At 41.8% G+C, this 17,620-nt stretch overlaps 1 protein-coding gene across 1 annotated transcript in view; it reads right to left on the bottom strand.

Moving 5' to 3' along the window:
• Positions 1–13,986, bottom strand: part of tbc1d9 (TBC1 domain family, member 9 (with GRAM domain)) — a 61,141-nt gene extending 47,155 nt beyond the window's left edge. Inside the window, exon 1 of the mRNA XM_063046618.1 lies at positions 13,096–13,986. Coding sequence (XP_062902688.1) covers positions 13,096–13,216 — 121 coding nt within the window. The 5' untranslated portion in view covers positions 13,217–13,986. The remainder of the gene's footprint in view (positions 1–13,095) is intronic.
• Positions 13,987–17,620: the final 3,634 nt, after the last annotated feature.

Raw genomic sequence — 17,620 nt, 5'->3', positions numbered from 1 at the left:
TAAGATTATTATGGGATTGGACACGCTAGAGGCAGGAAACATGTTCCCAATGTTGTGGGAGTCGAGAACCAGAGGCCACAGTTTAAGAATAAGAGGTAGGCAATTTAGAACGGAGTTGAGGAAAAACTTTTTCACACAGAGGATTGTGGTTCTGTGGAATGCTCTGGCTCAGAAGGCAGTTGAGGCCAATTCTCTGGATTCTTTCAAGAAAGAGATAGAGCTCTTAAAGATCGTGGAGTAAAGGGATATGGGGAGAAGGCAGGAACAGGGACGATCAGCCATGATCACAGTGAATGGTGGTGCTGGCTCGAAGGGCTGAATGGCCTACTCCTGCACCTATTGTCTATTGTCTATTGAATGGAGGAAGGCAGAGTACAGAGCAAAGCTACAGGAGAAGATTCTGTATGCAACTGTGTATGACAAATGTTACAGAATCACATCTCAAGACAGTGAGGAGGTGTCAACAGGAAGCAGCAGATGGCCACCTACTTCTCCATGCTGCCCATGCCACAAGAGAAGGATACCAATCTGTAGTGATCTGCTCAGAAGACACAGATGTTTTTATCATGTCTTTAGCATTTTGTGACAAGGTTGAGGCCCCAGTGTTCCAGAAGTGTGGCACTAGAATCCGTACAAAGCTTGTAGACATCAGGAAGGTTGCTGCCACTGTTGGCACAGAGGGTTGTAGATCTCTCATCGGGTTGCACACATATACAGGATGTGACACTGTAAGCGCTTTTGCAGGCAAAGGGAAGACAAGTGCCCTGAAACTTCTGACCAGCAACAGGTAAACTCAGGACACATTCTTAGAGTTGGGTCAGGAATGGGACCTCTCCCCAGAATTGATGGACAAACTGGAGGCATTTACATGTCTCCTGTGTGCTCCAAAAGCATCGACCACCGAGGTCAATGAGCTCAGGTATCACCTTTTCTGTGCCAAAAAAGGTGAAATCGAAAGTCATCAACTCCCACCATGCAAGGACTGTTTAACAAAACATGCACAGCGAGCCAACTACCAGTCTGGTATATGGAGAAGATGTTTGGAGAAGTGCCAAGCCCTGTTGGCAGAGGATGGAAGATGGAGAGAGAAGAGGAAGCTGAACAGTTGGTAGTGCACTGGATGGAAGGCCAGCCAGCACCTGATACCATCCTGGATCTACTGGCCTGTAACTGTCCAAAAAAAATGTTCACTCCCAAGACATATGTGTGTTGCAAATGGCCTCAGGTGTACTGACATGTGTAGACTGGCAGACTGTGAGAACCAGGCATCCACCTCAGAGAGTGTGGAAAGTTCAGATGAAGATGTGGAAGACTTGGAAAATCATTATGATTATTAATAGGTTATGAAAGTATGGAAAACAAGTATGGAAAGCAGTCTTTGATTAAATATATTCATTTTACAATCAAAAGGGGCCTAGGTTATGGCCATGTGGAACCCCACATTTGAATTATTGCTCTGTAATTCTATATGCTATGACAAAAGCTTAAGATTGTTTTGATTTGATACAACAGTATGGAAAATATCATGACATTGATAAAACTCCAGAAATCTCTCCAAATGAGGTTTTTTACCTTTTGGGGGGTGGGGTAACATTTTCTGCTGTACTGATGTTAATATGGAATATATACAGAAAGTGATTACTTATTTGAATTCCTGAATAAATTCTCCACAAATCCATGTGATTATATGTCTCCTAGGGTTTTTATTGACTTTTCCAAAATAAACAACAGACAAATATTTTTCTAAAAATGAAATGATTCACTCTACTGAAATTGGGCAGTGTACTGCAAGTGCCACCAATGACATGGTTTTTAATGTAAAATTTTATAGCAACATTTGATGAAAAGTGGTTGAACTCAGCTATCATTGTGACAAATTTCAATGTTGAGGGATCACTGATGACAAAATACCACTAGGTTGAATATATATATTGTACTTTATATTGGCCACTTTTCAGAAATGCTTATTTTAGGGTAGTGTTATAAAATGCATGATAGCACACATAAAGCTACCACTGGTGCAATGTTATCACATATTTTCTAACTCTAGAGATGTATATCTTGCCAAAAATCACTATGAGCATTATTCCCCTCAGATGGTACCAACCAACCCCACTGGCTCACAGACTGTACGCTCTTGTTTACATCTTTTTCTGCTTACTTGTTTGTACCAACAGCTGCAGATTAAGGTTCTCTGCTTCTTTCATTACTAAAGCTGCAATAATTAACATCATTTTTAAAGGATTGACCATACTAGCAGTAGCAGTGCGATCATTCAAGACGAGCATGATGTTCCCTATTGGAGGTTGTCTATTGGTGGTCCTCAAGTGACTCTAGAGGCTGATCCGGGATCCACATATTCTGGTACAGTGTGGACATGATTAAGTGGTGGCTGTGGTTAGTGGTTGGGTGCTTTTGTTGTTCACTATTTAATATATATCGCATGTCTGGTGGACACACATTCCTTTTCCTTCCTTTAAGTGCTGATTTTTTTCCTACACAGTAGTAAGAGGATAGGAAAATATTTTCAACTTTCAACATACATATATATTTATTGTCATTTAGAAATGCATGCATTAAAAAGTGATACAAAGCTCCTCCAGAATAATATCACAGAAACACAAGACAAACCGAGACTAAAACTGACAAAACCACTTAATTATAACATATAGTTACAACAATGCAAAGCAATACTGTAATTTGATAAAGAGCAGACCATGGGCACGGTAAAAAAAAGTCTCAAAGTCCCGATAGCCCCATCATCTCACGCAGACGGTAGAAGGGAGAAACTCTCCCTGCCATGAACCTCCAGGTGCCACAAACTTGCCGATGCCGCACCAATGGAAGCACCCGACCGCAGCAGACTCTGAATCCATCCGAAAACTTCGAGCCTCCAACCAGCCCTCCGACACCAAGCACCATCTCTGCCGAGCGCTTCGATCCCACTCCGGCTACCGAGCAACAAAGCCGAGGATTCGGGGCCATCCCCTCCGGAGATTCTGGATCACACAGTAACAGCGGCAGCAAAGCAGGCATTTCAGAAGTTTCACCAGATGTTCCTCTGTGCTCTCACATCGATCTCCATCAAATCAGGATTGTGCACGGCATCCTACTTGACAGATTACAGATATCGCCACTGGAGTGGCCGCTGCGAGCTGTGTCGCGTCACCATCTTCTCCTCCCGTGAAGAGCAGTGGATGAGGACAAATTTCCTCACTCAGCTGTTGAACCCATGGCATTCCCTACAACAAAAGATGATGGAGCCCAATAACTGTATTATGATACAGGAAATCATTTTAGCAGAGGTTCAAACATTCATTTCCAAAATATCTGGCTTCAGACTGCACCATCTCAACAGTAATCGAGGGTAGTTAACTAAAAATCGACAGAATGCCACTGGCTGAATGACAATGGGAGGATGACAGTGAATGCTGTCATCCTCAAAGTACAACTAATTCATTCTGCATCAGGCTACTGCCCCACATCAACAGACAACAGACAATAGGTGCAGGAGTAGGCCATTCAGCCCTTCAAGCCAGCACCACCATTTACTGTGATCATGGCTGATCATCCACAATCAGTACCCTTTTCCTGCCTTCTCCCCATATCCCTTCACTCCGCTATCTTTAAGAGCTCTATATAACTCTTCCTTGAAAGAATCCAGAGAATTGGCCTCCACTGCCTTCAGAGGCAGAGCATTCCACAGAACCACAACCCTCAGTGCACTAGAAATCTGAAGAATAGATTTTATAGCTATTGTGAGCCTCTGAAAGCCCCTTTGCACCATAACAGCAGGAAACAGCTTTCACTAAAGCCTCAGTGATGTCTGCTCCTGTTGCAGAAGAGCTGATACACAAGGTTTGCAAATATGTCACTAGATTTGCATTCCATTTCTGAAATCAATGGACAAAATGTGGAAATAAATATTCTCTATTCAAGGGGGCAATGGAGGCTCAGTAACTCAGAGATAGGTTTTGGTGTGAGCTAGGATGAAAGATCAGTCGGAGTCTTGAGATAAATAATGTTTGGGTAAGTGTTCAATAAGAAATTGAATGAGTTAGGCGCGGAGCACAGACAGGCGATACTAGATGAATCATATGATAAAGCAAATGTGACCAGAATATTCTGGTTTTGCTTTAGATAGTGAGAGATGGGATTTGGCGGAGTTAGGATGAAGTCTGTAGTGACAACACAATCAAGCAGTTTTGGTTTTTACAATTTAGTTGGAGGAAGAAATTTCTACTCATCCATACTCCTTCAGCAATTGGTTCCTTGCCTTTCTCACTTGCAAACATCAGTCATTTTGCATTGACAACAACATCTCCTGCACTATCTCCATCAGCACAGGTGTACCACAGGCTAAGTGCTTAGTCCCCATCCTACTCGCCTAACGCTAATGACAGTGTGGCCATGTACAGCTCCAATGCTATATTTAAACTTGCTGATGGCTCCACTGACATTAGCCAAATCAAAGTCGGTGAAGAATTAGCATATAGGAAGGAGATTGAAAATCTGGCTGAGTGGTGTCACAACTACAACCTCTCACTCAATGTTAGCAAGACCAAGCAGCTGATTGTTGACTTCAGGAGGAGGAAACCGAAGGTACGTGAGCTAATCCTCACTGGGGAAATCAGAGGTGGAAAGTGTCAGCAACTTTAAATTCCTCAGGACCTGTCCATACAAGGGCAATTACAAAGAAAGCATGGCAGCACCTCTACTTCCTTAGACATTTACAAAGACTTGGCATGACATCTAAAACCTTGACAAACTTCCATAGATGCGTGGTGGAGAGTATATTGACTGGTTGCATCACAGCCTGGTATAGAAACACTAATGCCCTTGAGTGAAAAATCCAACAAAATGTAGTTACAAGCCTAGTTCATCACGTCGAAAGCCCTCCCCAGCATTGAGCACTCTACACAGAACCCTTTTGCAGGAGAGCAGCATCCATCAGTAGTGACCCCCACCACCCAGGTCATACCCTCTTCTTGCTGCTGTCATCAGGAAGAAGGTACAAGAGCCTCAGGACTCACACCACAAGGTTCAGGAAGTTATTACCCCTCAACCATCAGGCTTCGAGCTCTTGAATCAGACAGGATAACTTCATTCAACTTGACTTGCCCCATCACTGAACTGTTCCCACAACCTATGAATTCACTTTCAAAGACTCTTCATTCATGTTCTTGATACTTATTGCTTATTAATTAATTTATCTTTTTTTTTGCATTTGCACAGGTTGTTGTCTTTTGCACGAGTTGCATGTCTGTCCTGTTGGGTGTGGTCTTTCATTGATTCTATTATGACTCTTGGATGTACTGAATATGCCCGCAAGAAATCAAATCTCAGGGTTATATATGGTGACATAGTTCTATTTGACAATAAATTTACTTTGAACTTTGAATAATTGGAAAATAGACAAGCAGCATGGCAAAGCAGAAAAAGTAGACTGTAAAAATGCTACAAAGCAGAATAGGGCACAATTGGTGCACATTTACAACCTTCCTCACACAGGTGCCCAATTGGTGATGTCCAGAGCCAGAAAATAGAATTACTCATGGGCCCCTTCCTCTATGGACCCCAGAACTGAAAGCAGCAACAGGAAGAGAAGCCACTGCAGGTCATTCTCTGATTGTGACTGATTTAAAAAATAGACCCAGCTGGTGAATACATGAAAGATGTTCGAACACAATGTAATGATGACCTTGTCAAAGGAAACACAACAGTCAAAAAGGTTAAGAAATCATTTATCATATAATGTAACTTTGATAATTTGATTACTTTGTCTGGTTAAGTGGTGTCACAGCAGCAATCTTGCACTCAATCAAGGAAATGACTGAGTACATCAGCAAGGGGAAGTCAGGAGAATATGCAGCAACTTTCACTGAGAGGCCAACTGTACAAAGGATGAGTACCTTAAAGTTTACGATTGTCAGCTTCTAGGACGATCTGTTCTGGGTGAAATACACACTGTTGCATTCAGAAAGAAGGCATACCTGTGGCTCTACTTCTTCAGGAGCTTATGGAGATCTGGTATGCCCTATGCATACGTGGTTGCATCACAGCTTGGTGTGGAGGCTCCAACGTGGAGGATCATAAGAGGCTGCAGAGGGTTGTAAGCTGAGTTAGCTCCATCGTGGGCACAACCTTCCCTGTCACCAAGAAGTGGTGCCTCAGGAAGGCAGCATCCATGTTAAAGAACCCTTGCCATCCAGGACATGCCCTCTTATTGTTACTACCATAAAGGAGGGGGTACAGGAACCTGAAGACCCATGTTCAATGATTCAGGAACAGCTTTAATCTCATGGGCATTCACATGAGCCTGAGATATGCCTGCCTTTTGTTTGGCTATATGGAACAATCCATGTACCAAAGTCTACACTGGGAACGCATCCCATCCCTACATCAATGAATGTATTGGTGTTGCTTCCTGCACACAGAGCTCATCAATTTCATCAACTTTACCTGCAACCTCCATCTTGTCCATCCTGCCCCAATTTACACAGTCCATCTCAGACACCACTCTCCCTTCTCAATCTGTCTCCATCTCTGGAGAAAGACTGTCTTCTGATATATTTTATAAACCTACTGACTCTCACAGTTATCTTGACTATACTTCTTCCCAATTATAAAATGCTATTCCCTTCTCTCTGTTCCTCCATCTCCATTCTCGGCATGAGACTTTCCATTCCAGAACATATGAGATATCCATCTTCTTCAAAGAATGGTGTTTCCCTTCCTCTATCATCAATGCTGCCCTCACCCACATCTCTTCTAGCTCCCCATCTCCCGACCAGAACAGGAATAGAGTTCACCCTGTCCTTACCTACCACCTCACAAGCTTCCACATCCAGCACATCATTCTCTTTAACTTACACGATTTTCAATGGGATCCTACCAATAAGCACATCTCCCCCCCCCCCCATATCCTGCTTTATTCAAAGATCTCTCTCTACATGACTTCTTTGTCTCCTTGTTCCTCCCCCCACCGATCTCACTCGAGCAAGCAGGACAAGTGCTTCACCTGAACCTACGTCTCCTCCTTCACCACTCTTCAGTGCTCCAAATAGTCCTTGCTGGTAAAGTGACACTTCAACTGTAAGCATATTAGGGTCATCTACTGTATCTGGCGCTCCCAGTGCAGTCTTCTCTGCATCAGTGAGATCCAAGGTAGATTGAGAGACCATTTCATTGAACACCTTCACCCTATCGACCACAAAAGGCAGGATTTCCCAGTAGCCAACTATTTTAATTCTACTTCCCACTCCCATTCCAACATCTTAGTCCATGGCCTCTTTACTGCCACTATGAGGGCACTCTAAGGTTGGAGGAGCAACACCTCATACTCTATCTAGTAAGCCTCCAACTTGACAACATGAACATCAATTTCCCTAACTTCCAGTAATTTATCCACCTCCCCTTCTCTCTTTTTCCTTTCCTCTTACCCCTTCCCTTCTCTTCATCTGCCCCTCAACTCCGTCTGGTGCCCCTCCTCCCATAGTCCACTCTCTTCTCCTTATTGGATTCTTCTTCTTCAGCCCTATACCTCCCAGCTTCTCACTTTGTCCCCCACCCTTCCCCACCCACCCAACTTTCCCCTTACCTGTCACTTGCTAGCTTGTACTCCTTCCCCTCCTCCAATTCTCTTATTCTGACTTCTTTCCCCTTCTTTTCTAGTTCTGATGAAGGGTCTTGGCCCGTAACACTTGTTGTTTATTCCTCTGCGTAGATACTGCATGATCTGTTATGTTCTTCCAGCACATCGTTTTTGTTACAGCTCTTCTCCTCTGTTATCAGATTTCTGAATGGTCCATAAACACTACCTCATTATTCCTTTATCTTGCACTATTTTGTAATTTATGTTAATTATTGCACTATACTGTGTTACTGCAAAACAGTGATAATAAACCTGATTCTGATGCAAGTCATCAAACAAAAATTTCAAACTTGTTATTTCTTTCACATTTCCTGCTTGATCTGCTAAGAACTTACAACATTTCAAAATTTTTATATTATCTTGATTAATCTCTAAAACATGGTGTGCAAATAGCAGTCTTAAATTTTTGCATAATAGTTCTTAACTTAAATTGAATAAATTATTTCACTATAGTGATACATTCAAAAGGTACTTATCAAAAAGAAAGACTATCTCTTCATGGAAAATAAACAGTCAAGTAGGGAAATGGGCAATGAAAAGCTTATTCCAAAGGCTGTGACAGGAACTTATCCCACTCCAACTAAAATGTCTCTTCTCAGAACTCATACTATTCAGTTAATGTCTCCTAATTTCACAGCAAATAAACAGGTAATACAAGGAAAATCAAAAATTTTGACACAAGTGACTGCAGATGCTAAAATATAGAGCAAAAACAAAAACAAACTCCTTACCTTTCAGTCAATCAGCTTCCATGTAAGATATATCATCTTTTGACATTTCTGTGAGGTGTAACATGGTCACACCACATCTATCCCTTTCCGCCTTTTTCTGTTTTCTGCAGGGACTTCAATGTGTCTCCCTTGTTCACTCACCCCAACCCACCCATCACTCTTTGTTCTCCAGCAGATTTGCCTGCAACTATGTAAGGGGAATAATTGTCCCTACACTTCCTCCCTCAGCACAATTCAAGGCTTAAACAACTCATCCAGGTCAGGCAGAGATTCACAAGTACCTCCTCAACATCATTGTCTGTACTCAGTGCTCCCAAAGTGGCCGCTATACCAGTGAGACTAAGTACTGACTAGGTGGCGCCTGTCTACAATGGTCACCATGAGCTTGTGGTTACACATCTTTTCACCTCCCCTTCTCCCATCAAGCTGTCTCATCAGTCTTCTCCACAGCAAGGTAAGGTCAAATACAATCTAGAAAACAGACACCCCAAATTCCAGTTGGGTTGTCTACAATCCAATGGCACGAAAAATGAATTTTCCAATTTCAGGTAACCTGCACTAGGTGTTTCTTTCTCTCTCTTCTTCTGAATCACCAAGTGTTCTTCTCTACAACCTACGTTCCATCTGCCTATCATCTATATTCTCTGCTTCCTCCCACAAACGTTCATCGTCCTTCCTTTAACTGGTTCCACTTATTACCGTCCCTCCTTATCAGATTACAGCATATTTTGTGTCTCCATTTAACAGCTATTAGGCGCTGACTCCATCTCCATCCTCCCCTACTCCCACCAGCTCCTAGCTCAATCTGCCCTTTTTTTAATCCAAATCTCTCCCAATCTGTTTGCACCAATCACACACCAAGCACCAGCTCGTAACACTGTACTCCCTGCTCCTCCTCGTGGCTTCATCTGCCAATCACTGCCCTCCTCACCTGGTTCCACCTATCTCCCTTCCTTCTCATCTTCAATACCAGCTTCCTCCCCTCTGAACTCAGTCCTGATGCAGGTCTAAACCCTAAACCTGAAATGTCAACTATCCTTTTAAATCCACAGATGTTGACAGACTGACTGAGTTCTTCTAGTAGTTGATATTTTGAAATCAGAATCAGAAACCTCACTCTCAATTGTTTCAAAATTCATTCACATTTCATGCATCTAAATTCCCTTTAAAATTAACTAGTTATGCATCCTGAACATATCTTAAACATGGTCATTAGAATAAGTTGAACTTGTGGTCACACTTCACAGGTATCTGGATAAAGTATATGAAAATATTTGCGCTAAAGCCCTATTATCCTTGGTAAGGTATGATTTTAATGCTTGAGCTATTCATGCTTTTTAAAAAGTTATTGTATGTGTGTAAGAAAAATTGTCCCTGCACTAACTATTGCTTACCACTGGTGATGGAAGTACAGGGCCTCAGTTTTGCTAAGTGACTATAAGTAACAGCAAATTCCAAGTTGTGTATGTGCATGTTTGAGCAGCATCACTTCCAGAATGAATTACAATTCCATGCCCACCTCCAATTAACATGAAGCAAGCTTCATGTTTTGTTTACCTGAAACCTACATTTGGGTTTCTTCCAAACTTTATCCAAATGACCTACATTTAAACACATTGTTATAAAAGAAACTACCCAAGCAGTGCGTCCCTCTGTCTTCAGCTGGCACTGAGCTAATTATATAATCAAACTGCAAATTAGAAATATTCATTGCAATTGCGTAACAAATATATTTATAAAAATAATCTGCCATACTCCTAGCTCTGCAAATTGTAAATTTGAACCTGAAAAATTATGTCAGCTGACCAACATAATCTGCTATGCCACTTTAAATTCCTGTACCTACATCATATCTGTTTCTCTTCCTTTATTTCAGATAATTACCAGTGGTTTACATTCGAGTACAATGCCCTTGCATCAAAGATAAGCAAATTATTTGGACTAGGAGGTTCTTACTAAAAAGGAAGGGTCACATAGAAAGTGTTAATGGTGTTAATCTTAGTATACTAATTTTAAGATTTATGAACAATGCAGTAAATTAAACACAAACTTCCAACTGGACAATGCAAGCAGGAAACACACATAATTGTCTGAATACCCAGAGGCAGACTTTCAACACAAAAAACTCCAATCCGCCGGAAAATATAAACAGTAGGAATAAATGTTACTGTGCTCCTTGAGTTGGATGTTTTCCCATTGAAATACTTAATATCAATGAGATAGCCCAGTGAGAGAAAGACACAAGATTTATTTGAAAAAACAAAGATATGTTACAAATTATAACACTGCTAAATAACTGAAATATACTGTACAAGAACATTAAATTATATAGTACCATGGTGTAAACAAAACTATTTTATGAAATTGTTCACTTTATAGGCCACTTTCACGTGTGTGTGTGTGTGTGTGTGTGTGTGTGTGTGTTTGTTTATTTATTTATTTCCAGGACAAGGTAAATATTATATTTATAAAAAGTTCAGATACAATTGTAATTGTTTTTCTTATTTAAAACAATTACTGAGGAAAAGTAGAGAGGATTTTGTGTCTGGCTTTACTATGATTGCACTGGCTTTCATTGAAGGAGGTACAAAATATCTGAAATAGAATAGTCCTAATTACCAACAAGCACTTTCCCTTCTCTGAGCAAATCTCCACAGAAACATTTTTGCTTTATGGTTATTTATGTGGCGAGATGGCAGCATTCATTAAGCTGTCATTTTGCATGGAGTTGTCTGGAATACATCAGGATTGATAGTGGGTGGTTTATTTATTTAGTGATCCAGATCTGCTACCCCAGCAACCCCTGACAAACCCAATTAACCTTAACCCAATAACCGAATCACAGAGCAGAGCTTCCAGCAGAAACCCACACATCCTACATGGAGAACGTACAGACTCCTTACAGAATGGCACCGGGACTGAACTCTGAACTCAGGAACGCTGTGATAGAGTCGCGCTAACCACTACGCTACTGTGGTACCTGTTAACTAACAGGAAACAAAATTGGTTAAAAAGGATCATTTCCAATTGATTAGTGCACTACCACAGAATCATTGAATTGAATTGACTTTATTACTTACATTGTTGGAGTCTCAAATATTTATAACCTATTTTGGCAACTTGGACAAAGGGGTCACGTAGCCATACTTACACGGATTATACCAAATCAGATGGCTTACCCAGTTATGAGGAGGACCAACAGCATGCAATCAGATATAGAAATATTAGTCAAGCACATGACAGAATGAATATAACGTGGGGCAGAATAAGGTAATCCACTTTTTAAGGAAGAATGAAATTGCGAATTATTTAAATGGAATTAAGGCCACAAAATGGTGCGAATGGAGCTGGGTGTGATACAAGTAATTAGAAAAGCTAATGGAATGTTTCCAAGTAGTTTCAAGGAAGTCATTCCATGGATAGTAAACTAGGATGTTTTAGTTAAACCTAAGAGTGCTGGAGACACTGGCCCTACGTACCAAATTTAGTTTTGGTCTTTTTTTTGTATTTGCTTTGATAGCGAAACTTTTCATACCAGTAATATATTCCTACCTTCTGAATTCCCCACTACCAATTTTAACGAAGCCCTTAACCTTCACTAGAGAGAAAAATTATTTTAAAAACTGTAGATCCTGCAAATGCTCCAGCACCCAGGACATGCCCTTTTCTCACTGTTACCATCAGGTAGGAGGTACAGAAGCCTGAAGGCGCACACTCAGCGATTCAGGAACAGCTTCTTCCCCTCTGTCATCCAATTCCTAAATGGATATTAATCCCTTGGACACTACCTCACTTTTGTAATATATATTATTTCTGATTTCTACATAATTTTAATCTATTCAATATATGTATACTGTAATTGATTTACTTATTTATTTTTTGTTTTTCTTCTCTTCTATATTATGTATTGCATTGCACTGCTACTGCTAAATTAACAAATTTCACGACAAATGCCGGTGATAATAAACCTGATTCTGATCAAAATAAAAACATAAAATCCTAATAAGAGTTCACAAAGGGTACATTTGCACAATATAGTAAATGTTAAGTTTATAATTCATGAAAATAACAAATATTCTCGAAGTTACAGTGTAGTGGCACCAAGACACCATCAAACCGTGTAAAGAGTAGTATCGGTTAGACCTCAGTTCCAATGGATTGAATTCAACTAATGGAATTACTGTACATACTATAGGAGAAAACCACAAATCAATTTTTTTAACTCGACTGAAGCTCGTGTATTTTTCACACCTAAATGTCAGAGTAAAATTCAAAATATAGACGTTACAGTATTTCACAGCGGGAACGACAAAAATGGGATACGTTGTGATTAAATAACGTAATTGATACGTTGCATCCCAAGGACTAAACAAATCTTGTGCCACTTAGAGTAAAATGATCTCAAATAAGCGATGCTGATCTGGCAGATTTTGGACAAATCTATTGAACCACATCTATATGTAATGCAAATGATTGAAATACACCTCCGATTACTCTAATTTTTGCACTTAATTCGGGTTTTCGCATTTACACAGAATTAATACAATTCACACAAACATGATGCGGAATCTGGAGATTACATACAGAATCCTTACATTGCTGCCAAACTCACAAAAATGCTTATCAGCACAGCTCTCTAAAGCACAATCACTGGAGGTGCCGCACGTTTGCATTCCTGTTTCGCCAAGGAACATCCACCGGCGCACTTACCGGCCAGCCCTCCTCCCCCTTCTCCGTGCCCTTTCCTCCTCTGCAGCACGAAGTACGGATTAGCTCTCTCCGTCACCCACAGCGCGTTGGCCAGCACGACCTCCTCGGGCTTGACCCACATCGCCGGCAGCCGCAGCAACAAAAAGAGACACGCAGAGAGGAGATAGGATGCGCGCAGGGTAAATCTCAGCGACTATCGACGGGCGACCTAGCCGAGCCGAGAGAACCGCAGCATCATCGGGAGCAGTGCGGGGCTTCGCACCGGCAGGCAGGGCGCCACTCCCTCGGCTCCCGGCTCCCGGCTCCCGGGCCTCCGCTCACTCAAATCTCCAGATACGCTTTCAAGAATAACGAGGACGCTTTTCGATGACAGACCTCAACGGCCAAATAGGAAAAGAATCACCGAGCCCGATTCAAAGTGACGGCTGCGTCCCCACACGGGGTTGATGAGACGTGATAACGTCAGCTAACGCGTTCGTAAACTGAAAGCAAGCGAATTGCGAATAGGGCACGGTATTCCAGCTCGGCCGCTGTTTACTGCGAGGGCGAGGAGCGCCGGGCTGCAGCGCCCTGTCGTTGTCAGCTCAGTGCGAGCGGCGTCACGACCGACAGTGGGCAGTGCGCCCTCCCTTCCACCTTACATCACCTACCCGTACTCGGGCTCCGAACTTTGTGTTGGAAATACGCGGCGCAGTGTGTGCTTTCTCCGTTCCTAGAGAAAAGAGACATGATGATTCTCCAGTTACCCGCAATGTGTCCAGATTGGAAACGAATTATAAACGCAATGAACAACGAGATGGAGAAAAAAAAAACACCTAGGTTAGAGCACCTGGCTTAACATGAGTATGGGTGTGCGATAAGTTGCAGGGACCTTTCCTCGTGGCAGATACATTGCTAGAGCCTACTGTGTATGTATGTGTGTGTATATATGCAGTATATATAAAATGCAAAGTAAATGTATTTTCAAAGTGCATATATATCACCATATACAACATTGAAGTTTGTTTTCTTGCTGGGATACTCATCAAATCCAAGAAGCATAATAGAATCAATGAAATACTGCACAAAAGCACGGGCAAACAACCAATTTGCAAAGGTCAACAAACTGCAAATATAAAGAAAAAATAATAATAATAAATAAACAAGCAATAAATATCGTGAGCATGAGATGAAGAGACCTTGAATGTGAGTCCATCAGTTGTGGGAACATTTCTGTGATGGGGTGAATTAAGTTATCCCCACTGGTTCAAGAACTTGATGTTTGAGAGGTAATAACTGTTCCTGAACCTGATGGTGTGGGCCCTGAGACTCATGTACCTTCTTTTTGATGGCAGCAGCAAGAAGAAAGCATAGCCTGGGTGTGGGGGTGTGGGGGGGATGCTGCCTTCCTGAGACAGTGCTCCATGCAGAGGTGCTAAATGGAGGGGTGGGCTATAGTGTGATGCACTTGGCAATATCCACTACTTTTTGTAGGATTTTCCATTCAAGGGCATTGGGGCTGTCTGTTTCTCTACCAGGCCGTGAAGCAACAACTTAATATACTCTCCACTACACACCTATAAAACTTTGTCAAAGGTTTAGATGTCGTGCTGAAGCTTTGCAAACTTCTAAGGAAGTAGATGCGCTGCCTTGTTTTCTTTATAACTGCACTAATGTGCTGGGCTCAGCAGAAATAGATATAGACAGATAGATACAGCCATCGTTTTTACAAGAACAACAGTCTTCAGCAAATCTCACCTTTTATGTTAAGTTCACACTTTAGGGAAGATTTGGGAATAACCAGTAAACAATAATTTCAAGTTTCAAGTGTATTGTCATAGACATACAGACCTAAGATATAAATACTGCGAAAATTAGCATTTGCACCAGCAGCACAATACAATACATTGTTGTTCGACAATAACCAACTTCTGCACTCCTTAAAGATTAAAAATATGATATCTCGGATGATAGTGAACGCAGCAGGCCAGGCAGCATCTATAGGAAGAGGTACAGTCGACGTTTCGGGCCGAGACCCTTCTTCAGGACTAACTGAAAGAAGAGATAGTAAGAGATTTGAAAGTGGGAGGGGGAGGGGGAGATCCGAAATGATAGAAGACAGGAGGGGGAGGGATGGAGCCAAGAGCTGGACAGTTGATTGGCAAAAAGGATAAGAGAGGATCATGGGATGGGAGGCCTCGGGACAAAGGGGGGGGGGTCCAGAGGATGGGCAAGGAGTATAGTGACAGGGACAAAGGGAGAAAAAGGAGAGAGAGAAAAAGAATATATATATATATAATAAATAAATAACGGATGAGGTACGAGGGGGAGGTGGGACATTAATGGAAGTTAGAGAAGTCAATGTTCATGCCATCAGTTTGGAGGCTACCCAGATGGAATATAAGGTGTTGTTCCTCCAACCTGAGGTGGCTTCATCTTTACAGTAGAGGAGGCCGTGGATAGACATATCAGAATGGGAATGGGACGTGGAATTAAAATGTGTGGATACTGGGAGATCCTGCTTTCTCTGGCGGACAGAACGTAGGTGTTCAGGGCAACCGCCTCCCAGTCTGCGTCGGGTCGCGCCAATGTATAGAAGCTTGCATCGGGAGCACCGAATGCAGTATATCACCCCAGCCAACTCACAGGTGAAGTGTCGCCTCTGTATCATAAAAGATCCTGTCAAAATCATCTTCTGGAAAAACCCACTTTCATTAAGATAGCTTGCCCATTGCATTTAAACGCCAACAAGGTTTATTTAATATTCTTTTTCTTGATTCACACTCTGTTAGAATGTAGCACCATAGCAAAGTCGCAACCTTTCAAAATAATTTTTTTTTTTCATAGGTTTAAAAGGTTTGCCTGAAATCATACAATTTAACCTAACAACCACATGATCAAACAGGCAATTGCAAAGTGATTCGGTTGTTATACACTTATGAAAAGTTCAAAGTAAATTTATTATCAAAGCACATACCGTACACGTCATCAGAAGCTACCCTGAGATCCATTTCCTTGTGAGCATTCATGGTAAATATAAAGAAACACAACAAAATCAATGAAAAATAAACACAACAAAGATGGACAAAAAACCTATGTGCAAAAGACAGCAATCTGAAACTATGAAAAAAGAATAATAATAACTAACCAAATGAATAAATAAAGAAACAATAAATATTGAGAACATGATTTGCGAGTCCTTGAAAGTAAGTTCATTGGTTGTGGACTCGGTTCAGTGTTGGGGTGAGTGAAGTTATCCCCACTGTTTCAAGAGCCCGAAGGCTGGGGGTAGGAACTGTCCCTGACCCTGGCTGTGTGGGTGCTGAGGCTTCTGTACCTCCTTCCTGATGGCAGCAATGAAAAGAGAGCGTGGCCTGGATGCTGGGAGTCCTTGACGATGGATGCTGCTTTCCTGCTACAGTGCTCCTCGTAGATGTGCTCAGTGGTGGGAAAGGCTTTACTGGAGATGAGCTGGGCTGTATCCACCACTTCTTGCAGGCTTTTCCATTCAAGAGCATTGGTATTTTCATATCAGACCGTGATGAAACTAGTCAGTGTACGATAGAAGTTTGTCAAACTGTTAAATGACATGCCCAGTTTTCACAAACCTCTAAGAAGGTAGAGACGCTGCCATGCCTTCACTGCAAAGGCATTTACTTGCTTCACCCAGGACAGATGATAATGCTGAGCTATTTAAAGTTGCTGACCCTCACCATCTCTGATACCCTGATGAGGACTGGCTCATGGACCTCTGGCATCCTCCTCCTGTAGTCAATAACCATCTCTTTGCTTTTGCTAGCATTGAGTGAGAAGTTGTTGTTGTGACACCACTCAGTCAGGTTTTTAGTCTCTCTCCTATATGCTGATTCATCACCACCTTCGATTCGGCCAACAACAGTGGTGTCAAAACGGAATTGGAGCGGTCTTAGCCTCAGAGCCGTAATTATAATGCGAGTAGATCAGGGGGCTAAACACAACCTTGTGATGCATCTGTGGTGATGGTGATTGTTGTGACATTTCCCAAATAAAAGTCAATTTATTAGCTCTGTTGGGCATATCCAGGAAAACACTTAGCAGCTTTGTTTTCATAAACTCATTTGGACTATGTTTCAACAAGAGAAGCTTTTACATAATAAAGCATGACATCTAAGGTTAGGGAGAGAAAGCTGGGGAGTGGGGCTAAAGAGCAAAAATAAAAGGATCCGCCATGATTGAACGGCAGACCAGACTCAATGGGACAAATGGCCTAATTCTGTTCCTATGTCTTATGGTCTTAAAAACCCAGTCCACAAGCAGAAAAGCTGCGATTGGCAGAGAATGCTCAAAGGCAGGATACAGAATGATATCATCTTTATGAATTTATGATTCCCCTGAATGAGTATGTGTTCTTTTATTTATGTATGGGTAGGTATTGCAGAAGTCTTGCATCATTATCGACATTATGCATCAGAATAAATCTGTATATGGGCAAACCGATGCTGCTTTGATCCGACTGTGAATTTGCAACCCAAGGTATCTGGGATGATTCTGGTGTCAGCTTTTATGA

Source organism: Mobula hypostoma, chromosome 4 (assembly GCF_963921235.1).
Source record: "Mobula hypostoma chromosome 4, sMobHyp1.1, whole genome shotgun sequence".
NCBI classification, from domain to species: domain Eukaryota; kingdom Metazoa; phylum Chordata; class Chondrichthyes; order Myliobatiformes; family Myliobatidae; genus Mobula; species Mobula hypostoma.
Note: the sequence above shows the minus strand (reverse complement) of the source record. Positions and strands in the feature narration are given on the sequence as shown.